The following is a 17204-nucleotide window of genomic DNA, read 5'->3' on the forward strand; positions in this document are numbered from 1 at the left end:
ACAGCCCTATGGCTCCTGGTCAAAAGAAGAGCGCTAAATCGGGAGCCATTTGGGGACGCAGCCAAATGCATTGAAATCAAGCATCCTCCTTACCGCCTCCTGCTGGGCGTCATCCTTCAACTGTTTCACCAGGCCCTCCAGACGGCTACACTGGGCCAGGGCCTCCTGCTTCCCCTGCTGCAGGGCGTCTGTCTCCAGCCTCATGCGGTACAGGTCAGCCATGGTGCGGTCGCGGGCGCTGGACGCGTCCCTCAGCTCAGCAGACAACATGGAGGCCTGCTGCTGTTTGGCCTGAAGCTGCTCTTCCTTCTGACGAAGCTGTTCCTTCATGGCCTTCAGCTCACTCTGCACAGGGACACCAGGGGAGAGAGGTCAATACATGCACAGGGACACCAGGGGAGAAAGGTCAATACATGCACAGGGACACCAGGGGAGAGAGGTCAATACATACACAGGGACACCAGGGGAGAGAGGTCAATACATGCACAGGGACACCAGGGGAGAAAGGTCAATACATGCACAGGGACACCAGGGGAGAGAGGTCAATACATGCACAGGGACACCAGGGGAGAAAGGTCAATACATGCACAGGGACACCAGGGGAGAGAGGTCAATACATGCACAGGGACACCAGGGGAGAGAGGTCAATACATGCACAGGGACACCAGGGGAGAGAGGTCAATACATGCACAGGGACACCAGGGGAGAGAGGTCAATACATGCACAGGGACACCAGGGGAGAGAGGTCAATACATACACAGGGACACCAGGGGAGAGAGGTCAATACATGCACAGGGACACCAGGGGAGAGAGGTCAATACATACACAGGGACACCAGGGGAGAGAGGTCAATACATGCACAGGGACACCAGGGAGAAAGGTCAATACATGCACAGGGACACCAGGGAGAAAGGTCAGTACATACACATCTCTCTCTCACATATACACAGGTATGGATGAACAAATCATACACTCGGAATTAACATTTGTTGTGAGTTCGAATCCCAAGTCTACCCTCTGCCGTTGTGCCTTTGGGCAAGGACAGCTCCATGGGCGCTGCTCTGCGGCTTTGACGGTGTTGCCTCTAGTCTCTTGCATGTGTGCGGTCCATATTCCCTACCACCTATATAGTGCACTGGTCCAAAGTAGGGATCTGGGAGGCTGCCATGATAAGATCATGATTCTTACCAAGGGGGAGGCCTGGGCCAGGACCTCCTGGTGTTGTTTCTCCTTCTCAGTGAGGAAGGAGCGGAGGCGTCCCACCTCCTCTTTGAACTGAGCGATGGTGTTCTCCTTGTTTACATCCACAGCCTTCAGCATCTGCAGCTCTGCACTCAGCTTAGTGTTCTCCAGCTCACGCTTCTTCAGGTGGATCTGGAACCGCAAACAAATATTTTAAAATAGCAAATCACATTACAATCAGAAAGGATCCAAGCATTTTAAATGGTCCCAGAAAGAGGGGAACAATGTAGGGGGTTGGTATACAAAAGGAATCATTAAAAAGGGCAGCTATGTTTCCTCCTGGTGTTCCAGACACCCCTCTGTGCTATATTAATCAGCATCCTTCATCAACATGTAGCCAGCAGCGTTTCTGACTCCTAAAAGAAATGCAGCATAACCTTAATTACAACACAGAGATTGAGGTGGGCTTGTTAAACTACCCTGCAGTCCCACTCTGTGTGACGCCACCAAAATGGCACCCTATTCACTATGCAGTGCACTACTTTTGACCAGGGGTCATAGGGCTCTGGTCAAAAGTAGTACACTATAAAGGGAATAGGGTGCCAATTGGGACACTAAATGAGCAGCTTTCACTGGTGCTGCCGTGGCGACAGTGTGCCTGTGTGTGTTCCACTCCTAGTTCCTGAGCTGTACACACCAGTCACCAAAACCACAACTACTGAACTCCCCAGAAACAGGAGGCGAGAACCAGGCGGAAGAGGGCCGGAACAGACCATTCCCTGTTCAACCAGAACACTGTGGGATCCCACTGAGCAGGGAAACAGCAGCTACATACACTAATGGGATTATCTGGATTGAGAGAAGTGGTCAGATTATCTGGACTGAGAGAAGTGGTCAGATTATCTGGACTGAGAGAAGTGGTCAGATTATCTGGACTGAGAGAAGTGGTCAGATTACCTGGACTGAGAGAAGTGGTCAGATTACCTGGACTGAGAGAAGTGGTCAGATTATCTGGACTGAGAGAAATGGTCAGATTACCTGGACTGAGAGAAGTGGTCAGATTATCTGGACTGAGAGAAGTGGTCAGATTACCTGGACTGAGAGAAGTGGTCAGATTATCTGGACTGAGAGAAGTGGTCAGATTACCTGGACAGAGAGAAGTGGTCAGATTACCTGGACTGAGAGAAGTGGTCAGATTACCTGGACTCTGGTATGATTCCAGTCACTTTTCCAAAATTCCCAGGCTTTTCATAAATCCCGGTTACAGGAAATCTGGAATCGTCCGAGCAGGATTTATGGAAAACCTGGGAATTTTGGAAAAGTACTGGAATCTGATCCTTCACAGCTAGTCACATGACTCATAGTACACAAGCAGTGTGCGCAACGTGTGTGTGTGTGTGAGAGAGAGAGAGAGACCTTGTAGAGCTCCTTCTCATCCTTCTCATCCTTCTGGTGTGACTCCAGGCCGTCCTTCTCCAGAGTCAGCTTCTTCACTCGGTCCTTCAGGCTGTCCAGCTCTGTCTCTTTCTGCAGGCCCTTCTGGGTGACTCTTATCAGGTCATCCTCCAACTGCAGGACCCTGGCTGTGGCTTCCTCCAGCCTCCTTTTCACCTCCTCTCTCTCCTCCTGCAGGGCCTGGCACGACACCTGCACCTCCTGGGGACAGAGAGAAAGGGAGGGAGTTAGTAACTTGTACTTGTAAACTTTAAAATGTATGTTTTGTGTCCCTTTTTACCCAGCAAACCAGAGAGCAGGAGACAAGTTGTGAGAACCTGAGACAGTGAGATTCTCTTCTATCATCAACTAGTTTCCCTAAAGAATGTTGTTGGTTTGTCATTCCTAACGTTCAGATAGAAATACGTGACACAGAACAGACATGCTTCTCTGTCATGTAGATTAGAATAGAGAACCATGTCAGGTCTATATAGGACATATATCTGCAACGTCTTCAATTGAATCACTTCCTGTCTCTAAAGCACAACAAGAACAAACCCTCAGTGCTGTGACAGACAGGCGGCTGCTGGAGGAAATCCCAGCCATTTCCCAGCCAGTCCCGTCTGTGTCAAACACTGAGACACTGCCAGGCCTTTATGGATTCAAATCTCCCAAACACACACACACAGACACACACACCCTGTAAATCCAATACCAACAGTGTGGCTGTGAGCGGAGGAGGAAAACAATAAATACTACTTCTGAGATGTAAAATCATCTGGCCACAAATCATCCATTTCAATCTGGCGTGTTATTGTTCTTTGAGGCTGGAAGGGAAGTTTGCTTTGTCGTAAGTACAGGCCTGCACAACGACTGCTCCAAAAGGCATTGCAGCAGATTTGGAATTTCTTTCTACTGTAAGTTTATGAGCCGAATTTTGGAATCATTTTTTTCGCAGCACATAAAAAAACCATATAAAAAGTGTTGTCGTAAAATTAACAGCCACCAAATGTGGAATTATGTTTTCATCTCAAAGCCATTTTCAAAACCAGCAACTTCATGGAACGGAATAGTTCTAGGAGTTATCATTAACTCAATGTTTTAAAGATACATGTCAAAGTATTAAATATCTGCTGTTGAACAGTGATCACACTCAAGATCATTACTGTCAACTTCTTTATTTATTTATAATGGTTAGAGGTGGAACGATGTGTGTGTGGCACACTGGGGGATACTGAGAGACAGGCTAGAGGGAGACGTTTCAACTGCCACCAGGGTTGTGTTCAGTGGACACAGCACAGAGAGAAAATGGTTGGGAAATGAGTGAGGAACAAACTGAACTTGATCAGTAAGAACACTCATTGTTGTCCGTTTCAAAGGGTTTTGCTACGTTTTGCTCTACCTGCCAGGAGTTGTTCTCACCTGGGTCTCTCGACTCAGTTGGGCAAACTTCTCTTTCTCCTGCTCACACTCTTTATGCAGTCTCCCCTTCTCCTCCTCCAGCTGCACCTTCTCATTCTGCAGGAGGCTCATGGTCTGAACCAGCTCCTCCTTCTCTCTGTGGGCCTCCTCCATCTTTTGCTGCAGGGACAAAGAGAAAGCATTGAGGCGTGTGTGTGTGTGTGTGTGTGTGTGTATTCATGCGGGTGCGTGTGTGTATCGTTGCAGAGCCTTGTTCTCTCTCTCTCTGACATACCTCCAGGTATCCGGTCCTGGTGGTCACCACCAGGATGTCCGAGTTGCACTCATCCTCCACAGTCAGCAGCTCGTCCTCTGAGGGGCTCTGAGCCCGGAACAGGAAGGGCGTGCTGGCCCCTCGGATCTCCCCCTTGTGGGTCACATAGCAGAACTGGTAGAACTCCCCATCATCGTTGGGCACGTAGTATCCTGAGGGAGGAACACAACAACCAACATCACAAACAGTCTAGGGCTAGGGGGTCATTCTGGACGGGGCCTAGGTATCTAGGGTCATATCAGGTAGCAAGTAGCCTAGCGGTTACGACTGTTGGGCCAGTAACAGAAAGGTTGCTGGTTCGAATCCTTGAGCAAGGCACTTAACTCTAATTGCCCCTGTAAGTCGCTCTGAATAAGAATATCTGCTAAATGACTCAAATGTCAACGTCAAGCCTCTCCGAGTAGGAGAGCTGAACTATGAAACCCCCCCAATCTACATAATCATGTTCATTGTGATTTAAAACATAAAACAAATGCTCAGGATCTCAGTTTCAACCTTAAGCAACAGAACCCTTTTCTGGTCCCAGTCCCAGTCTACCTATTAATAAAGAACGCAATGAACACAATGAAAACCATCTTGTTAACACCAAAACAAGAGTTTCATATTTTACTGTGTTGGTATAAAAGTCTTAACAGCTCTCTGAGGTGCAAGGCCTCTTGACTTGAGGTTAGAAAAAGTGTCAACGTTGTATAAATCCACAGCGCAGTCAGTGGTCCCAAATCACACCTTGAAACACCACGGCTCTGTGGATGGCAGTGCCCTCAGTGTGGTCCTCAGGAACAGGACACCACAAGAATGTGTAATAGTCCCTCGCTGTGCTCCATCCAACCTGCAACACAGAGGAGTGGGGGGGGATGGACACAATGCACCACATCACACACAGGTTGTACCTAAAAATGGCACCCTATTCACTACAGAGTGCACTACATCACACTACCTAGTGCACTACATAGTGTACTCCGCACTACATAGGGAACAGGGTACCATTTGGGACATAAATCCAGTAATAATGGAGCAGGTTAGTGGACAGAGAAACCACCCAAAGCTGTGAAACAGTATCCTGCCTACACATGACACAGTGGCATTGTAGCCACCCTGAAGAAGGCACAGCGATGGCGAAACGTTGCTGTTTTAACCAATAATAGTTAATAGTTTATATAGAGAGTGTGTGACTATGTATTTTTTATAGCTTACAGTTTATTCGCCGTTAGTCAGCACCTCTACACTAAATCATTTTCTCTGGTTGTACGCCAGCTCATGCTTTTTATTAGCCAATATGGAGCTACCACAATGTAGAGGAAAGGTCCTATATGGTGTCGATATGGGCCACAATCATGAAAACCTTTTGCAATATAAAGACGTAAACACCACTTAGGCTCTAGGTTATGTGAAGGTTTTAGACGTGAAAATGGGGGATGGTTTCAACATTCCTATATTCCTGCGTGCCACGTATCGTGTATGGCCTATAATGAGGCCCGGCCTCGTCAACATGCTCCGCTGCGGAACAGCGGCAACAGCTCACCTCAAACAGGAAGGGGAAAATAGGTGAAAATGTTATACGTCAAAATGGAAACCAAGATGTAATTATATGAATTTTATGTGTTAACTGATGGCTGGTGAGGGAAGTACAGAAAATACATCCAGAATGTCAGCCCAGGGTCATAAAACTGTCAAACGAAATCAGGATCACAGTGCTGCCTGGGGTTCCAGGTCTAGGCTACAGGCTCAGTGCTGCCTGGTGTTCCAGGTCTAGGCTACAGGCTCAGTGCTGCCTGGGGTTCCAGGTCTAGGCTACAGGCTCAGTGCTGCCTGGGGTTCCAGGTCTAGGCTACAGGCTCAGTGCTGCCTGGGGTTCCAGGTCTAGGCTACAGGCTCAGTGCTGCCTGGTGTTCCAGGTCTAGGCTAGAGGCTCAGTGCTGCCTGGGGTTCCAGGTTTAGGCTACAGGCTCTGTGCTGCCTGGGATTCCAGGTCAAGACTACAGGCTCAGTGCTGCCTGGGGTTCCAGGTCGAGACTACAGGCTCTGTGCTGCCTGGGGTTCCAGGTCGAGACTACAGGCTCTGTGCTGCCTGGGGTTCCAGGTCGAGACTACAGGCTCTGTGCTGCCTGGGGGTTCCAGGTCGAGAATACAGGCTCTGTGCTGCCTGGGGTTCCAGGTCGAGACTACAGGCTCTGTGCTGCCTGGGATTCCAGGTCGAGACTACAGACTCTGTGCTGCCTGAGGTTCCAGGTCGAGACTACAGGCTCTGTGCTGCCTGGGGTTCCAGGTCTAGGCTACAGGCTCTGTGCTGCCTGGGGTTCCAGGTCTAGGCTACAGGCTCTGTGCTGCCTGGGATTCCAGGTTGAGACTACAGGCTCAGTGCTGCCTGGGGTTCCAGGTCGAGACTACAGGCTCTGTGCTGCCTGGGGTTCCAGGTCGAGACTACAGGCTCTGTGCTGCCTGGGGTTCCAGGTCGAGACTACAGGCTCTGTGCTGCCTGGGGGTTCCAGGTCGAGAATACAGGCTCTGTGCTGCCTGGGGTTCCAGGTCGAGACTACAGGCTCTGTGCTGCCTGAGGTTCCAGGTCTAGACTACAGGCTCAGTGCTGCCTGGGGTTCCAGGTCGAGACTACAGGCTCAGTGCTGCCTGGGGTTCCAGGTCGAGACTACAGGCTCTGTGCTGCCTGGGGTTCCAGGTCACGACTACAGGCTCTGTGCTGCCTGGGATTCCAGGTCGAGACTCCAGGCTCGGTTCTGCCTGGGGTTCCAGGTCGAGGCTACAGGCTCTGTGCTGCCTGGGGTTCCAGGTCTAGGCTACAGGCTCAGTGCTGCCTGAGGTTCCAGGTCGAGGCTACAGGCTGTGCTGCCTGGTCGGTCAAACTATGAGACAGACAACACCAAAACTTTAATCTAACCAATGAGACTTTATGTAAGCAAAAACAAAATCTCTCCCCATCACAAATTCTCTCACAGTTTGTTTACATATGGTCAGCGTGCTCCTTCCATCCGTCTGACCAGCTTGTTTTTCCCCACTACCGCATCATTGCTGTGTGTGTGTGTGCGTTACAGATGCTCCTGTGCTACGCTACAATGATGCCAGTGTTGTTGAGAGTACCCTGGGTAGTTGTCCCTGGGGGGCGTTCCCACTTCCAGCCGTAAAGAACAGGAAGTTATTAAAGCAGGCACATAGTTAGTGACTGTCATTACAGAATGAAGGAAGGCCAGTAGAAGTAGGCTTTACTGCAGTAACACTCATTAGTGGTGAGAGAGGTGAGAGTCAGGGGCTGAAGAGACTCTCAGGACTGGACTAAAGCACCTTTCACAGGACCAGAGGGCCTAGTCTGCCCTATAAACAGCCACATTTACAACCAGGAGAGGAGTGGATACCGCGTGCATACATGGGTCTAATCATGCTGGAAACGTAGACTTAATCCAATAGGTCTATTGGCGGGATAGGTTGGTATAACAATAGCGTGCACAAAGTGAGAATCTTGAGTTCCCACAACAGACCAAAGCCATTTAGTTGATCCAAGAGCTAAGCTAATTATACCCTTTAAACATGCAAAACACATTCTTAACAAAAAACATTATGCCAACATGCTTAAAATACTTCCCATAAAACCCACCACGTAATGTCAGCACACTGTTCTTCAGCAAGTTGCAGGTTAGGGACTAGCAGCTAGCATAGTAAGCTGCAGGTTAGGGACTAGTAGCTAGCATAGTAAGCTGCAGGTTAGGGACTAGTAGCTAGCATAGTAAACTGCAGGTTAGGGACCAGTAGCTAGCATAGTACGCTGCAGGTTATGGACCAGTAGCTAGCATAGTACGCTACAGGTTAGGGACCAGTAGCCAGCATAGTACGCTGCAGGTTACGGGCTAGTTGCCAGCATAGTACGCTTCAGGTTAGGGGCTAGTTGCCAGCATAGTAAACTGCAGGTTAGGGACCAGTAGCTAGCATAGTAAACTGCAGGTTAGGGACTAGCAGCTAGCATAGTATGCTGCAGGTTAGGGACTAGTAGCTAGCATAGTAAACTGCAGGTTAGGGACCAGTAGCTAGCATAGTACGCTGCAGGTTATGGACCAGTAGCTAGCATAGTACGCTACAGGTTAGGGACCAGTAGCCAGCATAGTAAGCTGCAGGTTACGGGCTAGTTGCCAGCATAGTACGCTTCAGGTTAGGGGCTAGTTGCCAGCATAGTACGCTGCAGGTTAGGGGCTAGTAGCTAGCATAGTACACTGCAGGTTAGGGGCTAGAAGCTAGCATAGTACGCTGCAGGTTAGGGGATAGTAGCTAGCATAGTACGCTGCAGGTTAGGGGCTAGTAGCTAGCATAGTACGCTGCAGGTTAGGGACTAGTAGCTAGCATAGTACGCTGCAGGTTAGGGACTAGTAGCTAGCATAGTACGCTGCAGGTTAGGGACTAGTAGCTAGCATAGTAAGCTGCAGGTTAGGGGCTAGTAGCTAGCATAGTACGCTGCAGGTTAGGGACCAGTAGCTAGCATAGTACGCTGCAGGTTAGGGACCAGTAGCTAGCATAGTACACTGCAGGTTAGGGACTAGTAGCTAGCATAGTAAGCTGCAGGTTAGGGACTAGTAGCTAGCATAGTAAGCTGCAGGTTAGGGACTAGTAGCTAGCATAGTACGCTGCAGGTTATGGACCAGTAGCCAGCATAGTACGCTATAGGTTAGGGACCAGTAGCCAGCATAGTACGCTGCAGGTTAGGGGCTAGTTGCCTGCATAGTACGCTGCAGGTTAGGGGCTAGTTGCCAGCATAGTACGCTGCAGGTTAGGGGCTAGTTGCCTGCATAGTACGCTGCAGGTTAGGGGCTAGTTGCCAGCATAGTACGCTGCAGGTTAGGGGCTAGTAGCTAGCATAGTACACTGCAGGTTAGGGGCTAGTAGCTAGCATAGTACGCTGCAGGTTAGGGGATAGTAGCTAGCATAGTACGCTGCAGGTTAGGGGCTAGTAGCTAGCATAGTACGCTGCAGGTTAGGGACTAGTAGCTAGCATAGTACGCTGCAGGTTAGGGACTAGTAGCTAGCATAGTACGCTGCAGGTTAGGGACTAGTAGCTAGCATAGTACGCTGCAGGTTAGGGGCTAGTAGCTAGCATAGTACGCTGCAGGTTAGGGACCAGTAGCTAGCATAGTACACTGCAGGTTAGGGGCTAGTAGCTAGCATAGTACGCTGCAGGTTAGGGGCTAGTAGCTAGCATAGTACGCTGCAGGTTAGGGGCTAGTAGATAGCATAGTACGCTGCAGGTTAGGGACCAGTAGCTAGCATAGTACGCTGCAGGTTAGGGGCTAGTAGCTAGCATAGTACGCTGCAGGTTAGGGGCTAGTAGCTAGCATAGTACGCTGCAGGTTAGGGGCTAGTTGCCAGCATAGTACGCTGCAGGTTAGGGGCTAGTTGCCTGCATAGTACGCTGCAGGTTAGGGGCTAGTTGCCAGCATAGTACGCTGCAGGTTAGGGGCTAGTAGCTAGCATAGTACACTGCAGGTTAGGGGCTAGTAGCTAGCATAGTACGCTGCAGGTTAGGGGATAGTAGCTAGCATAGTACGCTGCAGGTTAGGGGCTAGTAGCTAGCATAGTACGCTGCAGGTTAGGGACTAGTAGCTAGCATAGTACGCTGCAGGTTAGGGACTAGTAGCTAGCATAGTACGCTGCAGGTTAGGGACTAGTAGCTAGCATAGTACGCTGCAGGTTAGGGGCTAGTAGCTAGCATAGTACGCTGCAGGTTAGGGACCAGTAGCTAGCATAGTACACTGCAGGTTAGGGGCTAGTAGCTAGCATAGTACGCTGCAGGTTAGGGGCTAGTAGCTAGCATAGTACGCTGCAGGTTAGGGGCTAGTAGATAGCATAGTACGCTGCAGGTTAGGGACCAGTAGCTAGCATAGTACGCTGCAGGTTAGGGGCTAGTAGCTAGCATAGTACGCTGCAGGTTAGGGGCTAGTAGCTAGCATAGTACGCTGCAGGTTAGGGGCTAGTAGCTAGCATAGTACGCTGCAGGTTAGGGGCTAGTAGATAGCATAGTACGCTGCAGGTTAGGGACCAGTAGCTAGCATAGTACGCTGCAGGTTAGGGGCTAGTAGCTAGCATAGTACGCTGCAGGTTAGGGGCTAGTAGCTAGCATAGTACGCTGCAGGTTAGGGACTAGTAGCTAGCATAGTACGCTGCAGGTTAGGGACTAGTAGCTAGCATAGTACGCTGCAGGTTAGGGACTACTAGCTAGCATAGTACGCTGCAGGTTAGGGGCTAGTAGCTAGCATAGTACGCTGCAGGTTAGGGACCAGTAGCTAGCATAGTACACTGCAGGTTAGGGGCTAGTAGCTAGCATAGTACGCTGCAGGTTAGGGGCTAGTAGCTAGCATAGTACGCTGCAGGTTAGGGGCTAGTAGATAGCATAGTACGCTGCAGGTTAGGGACCAGTAGCTAGCATAGTACGCTGCAGGTTAGGGGCTAGTAGCTAGCATAGTACGCTGCAGGTTAGGGGCTAGTAGCTAGCATAGTACGCTGCAGGTTAGGGGCTAGTAGCTAGCATAGTACGCTGCAGGTTAGGGGCTAGTAGCTGTGCTCTACGACAGGATAATTATAAAGGATGTGTTTGCCTGTCCCGGCACTCCTCTATCACAGTTTGTGTGTGTGCGCTCAGAGCACAACTCAAAGCAACCATTCCAACATCAAAGAGCCATAGACAGATAGAACAGGCAGAATACACGGTGCTGCCTAACAAGAGTCTGTCTGTCCCCCACTGCTCTGCTGCTGATGCTAAATAAATGGTTGGATGAAACATGTTGTTTATCTTGGCGAGTGGTACCGTGCAATTGTAACAGTATAACTTTAGACCGTCCCCTCGCCCATACCCGGGCACGAACCAGGGACCCTCTGCAAACATCAACAACAGTCACCCACGAAGCATCGTTACCCATCGCTCCACAAAAGCCGCGGCCCTTGCAGAGCTACTTCAAGGACTCAGAGCAAGTGACGTCACCGATTGAAACGTTATTTAGCGCGTACCACCGCTAACTAAGCTAGCCGTTTCACATCAGTTACACAATTATGACATTTGTTGTACACAACTATTGGTTTGCATAGCCTAGGTACATGTACAAATGTTCTGAGAAACTAGGTTAAATCATGGAAAAGCAACCTTTCAGTTAGTGGCCCAGCGCTCTAACCGCTAGGAAACCTGCCGCCCTACACACCCAGTATAGTTTTAACACCCTATTGCTCTACCCTATCATGACCTATCAGATCAGTGCAGATTAAGAGAAAAAGACAAGGACAGGAAACCATTTCAGGCTGAAAGATAAAGACAAAATGTTTATCTGAGTTCATCCGTTATGAGGCGATAGCAGCTCCAAGTCACTAGGGGGCGATAGCACCTTACAGGCTGAGGTATTGGACCCAGCCGTGAAGCTGCATCACACAGCACAGCTCTGGGGACAGTGAGTGAAGTATAATTTGATAAAAAATAATCTGTGTGTTTTGGTATGAGGCCTTAATAATTTTTATCTACTTCCACTGTCCTCCAAGAGTTGCTGGATTTCCTCATCACTTCAGTTTGGTCCTCAAGTTAGGTAGCAGTAGTGTTCTTCCCTTCCCACAGAGAGAGAGTCATGGTCCAGGTATCTGTCCTCCTGTGAGTGTTGCCTGGAGCTCAGCTTGGCACCCCCGCCTCCTGTCTGTCAACACGCCCGGGAACATTTACACGATTTATGTTCCACACTGCTCTGCTTTTTCCACCTTGGTGAATTAGCGTGTTTGGGGTTTGGGAGAACTTGCACCACTGCTGCAGTTAGGTGCTGTGGTATGACATCGCCATCAGACAACACTCCAATCAAATCCACGACTCCAATATTTCAAACAAATTCCCAGATGTTCACTGATCCTCCCCCTTGTGTCGGACGCTGCGTCCCAAATTACACACGATCCCCTACATAGTGCTCTAAAGTAGTGACCTATATAGGGAACAGGGTGCCATTTGGGACAGACAGTCTCAGTCCCAATATAACAACAAGACTGACTGGAGCTTGTCCTCCTCTCTGCCATGCTACACTTCACAGATTAAACAGCAGGTTCATGTTTAAAAGAAACTTGTGTTCTGCTTTTATGGAGACAGTTTATGGTTCTAGTTTAAACTCAAACTTAATCATTTTATCCGTTCAATTAGATATAATTATATGACACTGAAAGTCACTTTTTACTGAAGGCTTCTGCCATACGCTCTGATAAAAATTAATTCTGCAGTGCCATAAAACTACAGAGAAACAGAAGCAATCGTGTGTGTGTGTTGAACTGCATTCAATCCAGCCCACATAGAGAGAAAGCAGAAACAGACTGCTGCTTTGATCTGGTCTGATGAGATGTGAGCCCAGACATACAGACCACCTCTCATCAGTTCCACATCTCCTTTATAGTAGCATTCCTGCTGTTGGTCTCCTGCTGGATGAGGCCCTCGCCCAGCTCCACTCTGCCCGCTATCTTTCACTACAGAAGTGGCTAAAATCAATACCTGCCAGTGCATTGGATTTAATGTGCTCCTATAACCAGATCCATCTGGGACACGCCAGTCTGCAGAGCAGGACAAAAAGACCCCCCCCCCCCCCTTCTGCTCTGCCAACCTCACTTTTCATACTGAGAGTGCACTCAAACACAGTGGTTACAGGACATGGTTTACCTTACTTTAAAAAAACACTTACTTTTTCTTTTTTTTACATGAGTAAAGCAAAACCTCTCAGATAAACCAGGAGTCTTGAGAGTTCAGTTAAGTACTAAATGGTACCCTATATAGTGCACTATTGTTTACCAGAGCCATATGGAGCCTGACCAAAAGTAGTGCCCTATAAAAGGGGATCGGTAACTATTAGGGACACACAACAATTCTAATATGCTTGTTCACAGCGAGTGGATTGGGCCAGATAGGAACTATAGGTCAGTAGGTGTCCAGGTTCCCACTCTAGAAGTGTAATCAAGTTTGGAAGACAGATGCCCTTGGTCCTTTAAAATAGAATTGACCTGTTATGGGCAGATGAATAAGCAACATGACATTATTATTCTACACAGTGTGGCCAGGGGTACTTCCTGCTTACAGGCTTCAACAATAACACCATGACCACAACTGACCAGACTAACACTATGGAACGCATTGGGAACTAGTCTGGTCCCAGATCTGTTCGTGCTCTTGCCAACTCCATCGCTGTGGAAAAAATGTTTGCCGTGACAAGGTGTTGGCATGATAGCATAAACACAATGACACTATGTGCTAATTGGGAGGAGCTAAATAATGGCAGATTTGGAATTGTGTTTGATTTCTGTAAGCTGAAAGTAACCCTATGTGATGTACGCTATATTACAGAGTCCACCTTAAAAAAGACGCATGGGAGAGGAAGGAGAGAGGATGGACTCACCTTGAATATGCCAACCCAGTCCTTCTGGTGTGGTTTGATGAACTGGGTGAGAGTGTAGTGACACTCTAGAGCGGCGTGGGGCAGGTAGCTCTTCCCCACGTTCTGGAAGATGACGTGTGCAAAGTTTGACGTGTCCATGGCACTGCCTACTGATGTCCCGTCCAGGAAGAGAGTCATCGGTCACTCAGCACAGGCTGCATGGGAAGAGAAGGAGGACAACAGAGAGGCATGGGTCACTCAGCACAGGCTACATGGGAAGAGGAGGACAACAGAGAGGCATGGGTCACTCAGCACAGGCTGCATGGGAAGAGGAGGACAACAGAGAGGCATGGGTCACTCAGCACAGGCTGCATGGGAAGAGGAGGACAACAGAGAGGCATGGGTCACTCAGCACAGGCTGCATGGGAAGAGGAGGACAACAGAGAGGCATGGGTCACTCAGCACAGGCTGCATGGGAAGACAACAGAAGTCCTGTATTCCAAAAAAGGAAAGGAGACAGCATCTTCTACAAATAACTGCAACAAGGTTTCAATTCATGGTGTTCTTTACAAAGCTCAGTCTCCAGAAGGGCAGATGACAGTGGGCCTATTAGCCCAGTAGATTCAGTTATGGCTCATTAGTCTGTCATAAAGATATTCATCTCTAGTAGCTGTCTTATAGGCTCATCCCGGACCAGAAATGCCGTCATCAATCTTGTTCACGTAGTTGTTCCCGTGGCGTGCACGACCACTGTTGCTGCCGTGGTGAATATGACTACTGTTCCCGGCCGTGGTGGATATGACTACAGTTGTTGCCATGGTGAATATGACTACTGTTGTTGCCGTGGTGAATATGACTACTGTTGTTGCCGTGGTGAATATGACTACTGTTGTTGCTGTGGTGTGCATGACTATGACACGCTCATCATCCCTGACTAGAGTTGACAAGGGTTGGTCTGATACGGTCTGTTCCCCAGCTCTTCACTAAACTATGAAGTCAATGACTGAACAAGCAGAAAGTTTAACATAACAACATCATAAGTCGATCTGGATAAGAGTATCTGCTTAGTCACTAAAATGTCAAATGTAATCTAAATGTACCAACAACAAAGGTCTTATCTAAAAATGCAAATCAAATTGGTTAGAACGGTGTTCTTCCTGTGTTTAGCTTTGCAGTGTGGTTGGTTCACAGAAAGCAGCAAGGATACCATCTCATTCAGACGGTTCTTATTTAGTAATCCAGATACGGCCTCTAGTTGTTTCATCCGCTGAGACCTCAGAGGAAAGAACCAAACTAAATGTTGTCGGTATATTTAGACAAAGGACTTGATCAGCGACCACAGTGAGAGAGTGTTTAATGTCCAAATGCTATTCCCCATATAGTGAACTATAAAGGGTATCGGTTTAGTCTGGCCTAAACTGTCGCCTAAATGTCCTCTGGCCACAACATCTGTCAGCATTTCCCTGAAACAAGATAAGAGATTCTACATTCCACACTGTTGCAATGAGAAAGAAGTTAACAGTCAAAGGACTTGTGCAAAAAATGCTGTCCACGATCTCATTCTCAACAGATAAAAGGTATATCACTGAAGTCTAGCTAAAAGTCTTATAAAGGCATGTAGGCTTTTTCATTTTATTTAACTTTTTACTTAACTAAGTCACTTAAGAACAAATTCTAACTTACAATGATGGCCTACCAAGAGCCAAAACACCTCATTTGGGGCCTGAGACTGGGATAAAAATAAATCTGAGAAAAAAACACACATCATGACAAGAGAAACACCACAAACCTACATAAAGAGACCTAAAGATCAGACAAGATGAGCAGGAATTTCCAGTCTCTCTGTTCAGTCACAGTGACGTGTTCAGGAAAATGGTGCACAAGAGAAGTAACTAAGACAACATTGGTAAATAGAGAAAGAAAACACAGGCCAGGGGTTGTAATCTAGACAAAACACACCAGTAACACACACCACTTATTCTCACACTAAATCATGTTAAAAACAGGCTCGTACTAAAACATTTCCAAATTATACAATTCATCATTGCCAGACAATAGCAGAGCATTGTTCGACATGCCAAATGTATGTGACCTAAAAAATATATATATATATATATATAATTATACATTTATTATATGGATTGTGATGAGTGACATGAACCTACCTAGTTTGGTTTTACAGGTTGATAGCATCTTTATCTGAACTGTTGACAACCCAGTGCGTGTGTCAGTGAGTGTGTCAGAGCCAAATTAAATCACTTAATGATGTAACTTTAGGGCTAGCTGACGTTAGTTAATGTAATGGCATTAGAATTAACTGGGCAAGTATCATACGGTTTCCAGACATAAATATAGCCATGTGGCAAAACAAAGAAAAAGGCCTAGCTAAATCGTGTAGTTAAACTGGCATCCTGCTGTAAAGTGCTTGTTTAGGCTAGTAATCTAACATATTGCTAGCTAACTCCTTAGAGATAGCCTAGCTAGCTTTAACAGAGATTAATGACTATTCTCGAAAATTCTCAGCCAACCTTGTACTATGTCCTCCCAAGATCGCGTGAGTTGTCCGTCCACCCACCTAGCTAGCTAGTTATCTGTTTGCTGCCCTGGCTTTGTCAGGGACCCTTTGGTTTGGCTAGTTAGCTAGCTAGTTAGTTCGTTAGCTAGCATATCAAGTTACCAGGGCAAGACGAATACATTTTTCAATAGTTGTTCTTTTTTATCGACAAGAGCACATAATATGATAACATACCCATTTGCCATGCTGAAGAGTAGAGGAAAAACAAAGTTATTCGTCTAAACTGTTATTGACGCAGTTGCTCGATGTTAAACGCAATCCCCGTCCTCTCTTCCTGGAATAGAATAACAACATTAGCTACATCACTTCCGGAGAAATACCGTTATTTGTCATGTGGGAATTCCAAACGTGTTACAATGTAACAAATTGTTAACAACGTGTTGCTAAAATAACGAATGGCACAATGAATAGATATTTGACCCACTTTCTGTTACAGGAATTAAACTCTGAAATTTGAGTAGGACCCTTCAAAATGGTAGATGTCAATATATCTGGACCATTTTTAAAAAACCTTTATTTAACTAGGCAAGTCAGTTAATTAAGAACAAATTCTTATTTACAATGACGGCCTAGGAACAGTTAGTTAACTGCCTTGTTCGGGGGCAGAACGACAGATGTTTATATTGTCACCTCGAGGATTCGAGCTATTTGATATCTATTTTTAAATGTAACCTTTATTTAACTAGGCAAGTCAGGTAAAAACAGATTCTTATTTACAATGACAGCCTACCCCGGCCAAACCCAGACGACGCTGGGCCAATTGTGCGCCACCCTATGGGACTCCCAATCACGGCCGGATGAGATACAGCCTGGATTCGAACCAGGGAGTGCCTTAGACCGTTGCGCCACTCGGGAGCCCACAGCTGTCAGGCAATCAGCCTTCAGGGCTAGAACCATGTTTATAACAGAC

The 17204-nt window shown here is 47.6% G+C and overlaps 1 protein-coding gene across 5 annotated transcripts in view; it reads right to left on the reverse strand.

Annotated features, from left to right (window-relative positions):
* Positions 1-16594, reverse strand: part of LOC109880205 (tax1-binding protein 1 homolog B) — a 31721-nt gene extending 15127 nt beyond the window's left edge. For all 5 annotated transcript variants that reach the window (XM_031817591.1, XM_031817589.1, XM_031817592.1 and 2 more), the window contains exons 1-8: positions 16469-16594; positions 13741-13934; positions 5078-5180; positions 4313-4503; positions 4039-4197; positions 2599-2838; positions 1189-1374; positions 94-345 (exon numbers count right to left, since the gene is read on the reverse strand). In XM_031817591.1, coding sequence (XP_031673451.1) covers positions 94-345; positions 1189-1374; positions 2599-2838; positions 4039-4197; positions 4313-4503; positions 5078-5180; positions 13741-13917 — 1308 coding nt within the window. In that variant the 5' untranslated portion in view covers positions 13918-13934; positions 16469-16594. The remainder of the gene's footprint in view (positions 1-93; positions 346-1188; positions 1375-2598; positions 2839-4038; positions 4198-4312; positions 4504-5077; positions 5181-13740; positions 13935-16468) is intronic.
* Positions 16595-17204: the final 610 nt, after the last annotated feature.

This window comes from Oncorhynchus kisutch, unplaced genomic scaffold (genome assembly GCF_002021735.2).
Source record: "Oncorhynchus kisutch isolate 150728-3 unplaced genomic scaffold, Okis_V2 scaffold1082, whole genome shotgun sequence".
NCBI classification, from domain to species: domain Eukaryota; kingdom Metazoa; phylum Chordata; class Actinopteri; order Salmoniformes; family Salmonidae; genus Oncorhynchus; species Oncorhynchus kisutch.